A 6305-nucleotide genomic window follows, 5' to 3' on the forward strand; every position below is an offset into this window, starting at 1 on the left:
TGAGTACACTGTCACTGTCTTCAGATGCACCAGAAGAGGGCATCGGATCCTATTACAGATGGTTGTGAGCCACCATGTGGTTGCTGGGAATTGAACTCAGGACCTCTGGAAGAGCAGTCAGTGCTCTTAACCACTAAGCCATCTCTCCAGCCCCCAAAGACACACTTTCTCATCCTGTAATTCCTCATTCCCACACAACTAATTTTCTCAGACCAGCCCTAACTCACAAGCCCTAATTCCCTCATCCCAAACCCTAGGTCTCTCATACATAACTCATAAATTTTACCCCAACTAAGTCCCTTAGTCTCCAAACTCTACTTTCCTTACCCCTAAATTAATTCCCTCACCTACTACCCCTAATTGGCACAGTCCCAACTCTTAATTCCCTCACCCCCAAACATTAATTCTGTCATTCCTAACTCAATTTTAATGTTCTCAAACTTGATCCTTAATCTCCTTACTCACAATCTCTAATTCTTATTCATATTCTCTCTCTCTCTCTCTCTCTCTCTCTCTCTCTCTCTCTCACACACACACACACACACACACACACATTTTTTGAGACAGAGTTTCTCTGTATAGCCCTGGCTATCCTGGAACTCCCTTTGTAGACAAGACTGGCCTCGAACTCAGGAATCTGCCTGCCTCTGCCTCCTCTGGGATTAAAGGCCTATGCCACCACTGCCCGGCCAATTCCTAATTCTCTAACCCAACTACTAATTCCCACAGCCTCCAATAACCTAGTCCTGAACTCCTTATTCTTCCAAACCCCAGTCCATTATTCCCCTACCTCAGCACCTCACCCCAATTTCTCATCTGATTCTCACAACTATTTCTGTCAGCTCCCAAGCTCTCTAAGGAAACCCCTATCCCCTCACCCCAGTGCCAAATACCTCAGTCCCAGCATACCTAACCCATCATCCCTAATTCTCTCAGTGACTCAAACCATCAGCCATAATCCTTCATTCCCTAAGCCCCAATTCCCTTGCACCAAATACCTAATCCCCTCACCTCAACTCCAAATTGCCTCAGCACCAGCCCAAGACTTCCTTAGTACCTAACCATTAGCTATATCTAGGTCCTCAACCCAGATCTCTAATTTCATCATAGCCCAACCTCTGCCTGCTCCCTAGATCCTAAACCAGAGTTCCATATCCACACCCTTAATTTTCTCAGTCTGACCCTTAAATCGCTATACTTCCTATTTTTAAGTTTCTTCACCCTAACCCCAAATTCCCTGATTCCCTGCTTCCTAGATGACCTATGGTACTTCCTCTTAATCCCCTTGGACTAAGGCCCTAATTCCCTAAACCCCATTTCTAAATTCTCTCTGGCCCACCCCCATTTCCATAGGCCACACCCCCTAATTTGCCAGACCACACCCCCAGTTCCCTAGGTCCCGCCCCTTAACTCCCTAGGCCCGGCCCTTAATTCCCTCGGCTGCCAGCCCCCATTTCCCTTGGCTGGGACCCCAGTTCCTAACATCTTGCCTCTAACTTTCCTTAGCCCTGGGCTCCTAGGCCCTAGGCCTGGACCCCTAATTCCCTCCCGCAGCTTCCTGATTCCTTAGGTCCCAACCGCTAGCTAATTCCCTCCTCCCTGACCGAGTGCCCTTAGCCATGACCCCCTAGCGCCCCAGGCGCCACCTTCTGACTTCCTTAGCTCCTGACTCCTAATTCCTTCATTCCGGCAGCTCCCAAACCCCTAGTTCCTAGGCCCGCCTCCTAATCCCCTAGGCCGCCATCTCTTTCTTCCCAAGGTTCCGCCTCCAGGTTCCCTTAACCCTTGACCCCTAGTTCCCCATTGACCTCCGTTGGCTGTGACCTTTAATTCCCTCAGCCTGACCTTCTTCCCTAGGTCTGGACCCCTACTTCCCTCAGCCCTGAGCCCACGACTGTTTTAGCCGTTGACTCCTAGTTCCCCCCTAAATCCTCCACCCTGCCTAATTGCCTGAGCCCGGGACTCCAACTCCCAAGCGCTGCCGTCGGCTAACTCCCTCAGCCCCGACCAACTCCATCAGCCTGACCCCAGTTCCTTCAGCCCAAACCCCAACTTCCTGCGCCGGACCCCCAACTCTCTAGGCCCGACCCCCAACTTCCTTCACAGGACCCCTCGACTGCCTAGGCCTGACCCCCAACTCCCTCGGCCTGCCCCCACACCGGCCACGGTTGCTGACTGGCCCTGGGGGAGGCTGTCTGGCCTGCCTTGGCTGTGGCGCCTTCCTCCCGGGCCGGGACTCCTCGTCTTCCTGAGGCCCAGGCCCACGAAGGCCAAGCGGACCCGAGACCCGACCTGGCTCTCACTCCCCCATCTCCTTACCTCAGCAGCTCTGGTGAGCAGTCGACATCGCCGGCTCCGCAGCCTCGAAGCATCTGAGGAAACCTGGCCCTTGGGCAGGAGAAAATATAGCCTGACCCCGGCCAAGCTCTCTGCTGATTGGCCGAACGCTATGGGCCCACCCGATTACGTAGTAGCCCCGCCCCTAGCACGTGCTCCGTGCCCGTTCTCACGTGGGAGCCAACGGCAGGGACCCGATGGGCGGGGCACTTCCATGACGGACACCTGATCACCTCTATCCTGAGAAGCGGCACTTTCCCGCCTTCCCACTGTTCCTTCACTGAACGGCTTTAGGAAGTCACCACACCCGACTCTCCCATCCTTCCTGACCCGGCCATCTTTGCTCATGGTTCCTCATTCACACCTATATGGAAACTGTAAATTATCCATCTCCCCGTTTCCTGATGTCTTTGTTTGATTCTTGGTTGTTTTCGGATATGGAGTCTCACTCTAACCCAGGCTGACTTCAAATGCATGGTAATCTTGCCATAACTTCCTAAATGCCGGGATTATAGGAGTAAACCACGGGCGAATTACATTTTCTGAGTTTCGATAACACATAGATATGGTCTTTAGTATAGCAACACATCATAGTTTTCTTTATACCTGAGCATTGCAATAACGAAAAATGTTCAACATTTAATATAATATCCTGCAACTTACTTTTTATTCATTATTGCTATAAGAACTGCTGTTGCTATAGATAGCCAGGAATAGTACGCAAACTCAGGATTTATGCTACAGCATTCACTAGAACTGAGTTTGTAAGGTCTTTTATGCTAGTTTTTCATTTCTGACTTTTTTCTGGGTTCATTTTCATATAAAAAATTATCATTACCTTGAGTGCTAAAAATCATTCTTCTACAAGTTCCATGAGTCTTTAAGTTTTTTAAAATATATTTTTAAATATTTTAATTAAAAATATTTTTAAATATTTTAATTAAAAATATTTTTAAATATTTTAATATTTAAAATTCTTTTAAAAAATTACATTTTGTATAGAAACTGATGTCTCATAATTTATAAAGAAGTGTGTGGGGTTTTGTCTTTTTGTTTGTTTGTTTTTTGTTTATTCTTTGGTCCTGGTCTCAAGCTTGGAGTTAAGTCAGGGTCAGGGTGCTTTTTCCTTGGCCCTTTTTGACCATACATCTATGGGATGTAGTGTGATAATTTGATAGTTCCCAATGATCAAATCAAAGTATGTTTCCCAAAATTTCTGAGTTTATTCTTCCTGTTGTTCAACTGGCAGATTTCCCTATGTCCCTGCTTGCAAACCACAATTTTCATCACTCCAACTTTAGGGAACTTTCAGTTAATGGTACAGCAATTCTTACACCTTGTTCCTCCCTAAGACACATCCTGGGATGCTTGGCTCTTCACTTCCTAGATGATTTTCAATAGGTTTTCCTAGGTCCATTCAACAAAAAATAAACAAAACCAACCTTGCTATTTTCTTTGGTGTGGGAAGGGTGTCACTGACCTATAGACTGAATTAGAGAGAATTGAGTCTCAATAGTCTTATGCATTTGTGTGTGTGTGTGTGTGTGTGTGCATACATGCATGCATTTGTGTACATAGGTATTCTGGCATGTGTGTGCATGTATGATCTGCAAACCAGCAGTCAGTTTTTGAGTGTCATTCCTCAGTTACACTTACAAAGTAGCAACAAAATATTTTTATGGTTGTGGGTCACCGCAACATGCAGAAGAACTGCATGAGAACCACTGCAACCAAACCTCCAGCTAACTCTAGGCATCTAGCTGTAGGGACTGCCCACATAGGGCAAAGGAGAGGTAGGAAATCACATGTGTATATGCCCATCTTTTAAAAAGCCGGAGGCATGTCTTATGGAATTGACTTTGAAATAGAAAATTGTTTCAGGCTGCCTCTATGACCTCAGAGTGACACTTGTAAAGACATGTGTTTGTGCTGTTAGAGGGCTGAGCAGAAAAGATCTGGAGCTAGATGGGTCATGTGGAGCAGATTTAAAAAAAAATATTCCAACATTACATGTGCATTTATTCCTCTTTTGTCCTCTCTCCTCCCTGTGAATGAGTATGTGAATTTGACAGTGCTCAGTACTTGTTGGCAGTATCTTTCTAGATACACTGGAGTGTCTGACACATTTTACAGTAGTAAAGTAGCACACTATGTAACTAAGTCTTTGTTAAAATTCATATGACATCGCTTGAAGAGGAATAACCAGATCCTTCCTGAATTGACCATGTTGTGACAGTGTATGGTTAAAAAAAAAAAAAAAAGAATGTATTAGATTTGACAGAAAAAGGTTCCTTTTGAGCATAGAGTTGCTATGTGACGTCTGGACATTGAGAGTCAAGACATGTCCATATGCTGGAAGTGGAGATTTAGAAGACCAGACCGCCAGTGTGTCGAATCCAAGGTTCTCCTGAGAACCTCTGCCATGGGTGCTAGAGCCTATTTGTTTGTTTGTTTGCTTGTTTGTTTTCATTTAAATCAGTAGTTCATTTTTTTTCTATCTCCAAAAAATTATATTTTTTATTCTCTTTACATCCTGATCACAGCCCCCCTCCCTCCTCTCCTTCCAGTCCCACCCCTACAAGCCCCTCCTCCTATTAGCCCCTCCCCTTCTCCTCTTGGGTACCATCTCACTCTGGGACAACTAGTCCTGGCAGGACAAGACACATCCTCTCCCACTGAGGACCAAGCAGGTAGTCCAGTTAAGAGAAGGGATCCAATGGCAAGGAACAGAGACCAAGGCCCCTGCTCCACTTGTTAAGGGGCACACAGGAAGGCTAAGCTGCACATCTGCTGCAAATGTGTATGTAGGGGGCGCTAGGTCCAGCCCCTGCATGCTCTCTGCATGGCTCAGTGTGAGATCTCATGGGCCTAGGTTAGTTGACTCTGTGGGTCTAGGAAGGCTAGGAGGGGGAATGGAAATCACTGTGGGGGGGGGGGGCATCTCTGGGACTAGCTGGAGGCCTGGGACGGGGGAGGATACAGGGAGTCTATGGGGATGACCCTAGCTGAGATTCCTACCAGAGGAGGATAGAGAGACTAAAGTGGTCACCTCCTGTAGCCAGACAGGACTTCCAGAGGAGGGAGGGAGGGAGACATCAATCCACCCACAAAACCTTCAACTCAAAATTTATCTTGCCCACAAGAGGTTCCGGGACAAAGATGGGGCAGAGACTGAGAGACCTGCTAACCCCAAATAAAGAGATCAGATAAAACTATAAAACTGCCCCAATCTGAGACCTATCTATCCCATGTGAGAGAACCAACCCCTGATACTATTAAGAGATCCCTTTTATTTTAATCCTGACTCTGCTAGTATTTCTAAGAGGCCTGCTGCTTTTTTTTTTTTTTTCGTCTTCTGTCTTAGTTTGGGCTACTATTGCTATGATGAAACACCATGACGAAAAGCAAGTTGGGGAGGAAAGGGTTTATTTGGCTTATACTTTCATATCTATTGTCCTTGAAGAAGAAATCAATACAGGGACTTAGACAGGGAGGGAACCTGGAGGCAGGAGCTGATGTACATGGATGGATGCTGCTTACTGACTTGTTCCCTATGGCTTTTTCAGCCTCCTTAGGGTAGCCTGACTGTCCTGAAACTGGCTCTATAAACCACACTGGCCTCCAACTCAGAGCTCCACCTGCCTCTGCCTCCTGAGTGCTGGGATTAAAGACATGCACCCTGCTTAGCTTGCTTTTTTATAGGACCCAGGACCACTTGCCTAGAGATAGCATCACCTACAATGGGCTGGGCTCTCCCACATCAATCACTAATTTAAAAAAATTAATTAAAATGCATAATAAAAGATAAATACAACTAGTCATCCTAGAACTCCTTCTGTATACCAGGCAGTCTTAGTTTTGGTTTATTTGAGATGGTGTTTCTCTGTATAGCCCTGGTAGACAGATAGACAGAACTTGTTTGTTTGGTTTGTTGGTTGGTTTTGTTTTGATTTGATTTGTTTTTTTTT

The 6305-nt window shown here is 46.1% G+C and overlaps 1 protein-coding gene across 1 annotated transcript in view; it reads right to left on the minus strand.

Annotated features, from left to right (window-relative positions):
• Sycp3 (synaptonemal complex protein 3) overlaps positions 1–2445 on the minus strand; it is a 14858-nt gene extending 12413 nt beyond the window's left edge. The window contains exon 1 of the mRNA XM_021204779.1: positions 2320–2445. Within this exon, the coding sequence (XP_021060438.1) occupies positions 2320–2372 (53 nt within the window). The 5' untranslated portion in view covers positions 2373–2445. The remainder of the gene's footprint in view (positions 1–2319) is intronic.
• Positions 2446–6305: the final 3860 nt, after the last annotated feature.

The sequence above is a fragment of the Mus pahari genome, chromosome 9 (genome assembly GCF_900095145.1).
Source record: "Mus pahari chromosome 9, PAHARI_EIJ_v1.1, whole genome shotgun sequence".
NCBI lineage: Eukaryota > Metazoa > Chordata > Mammalia > Rodentia > Muridae > Mus > Mus pahari.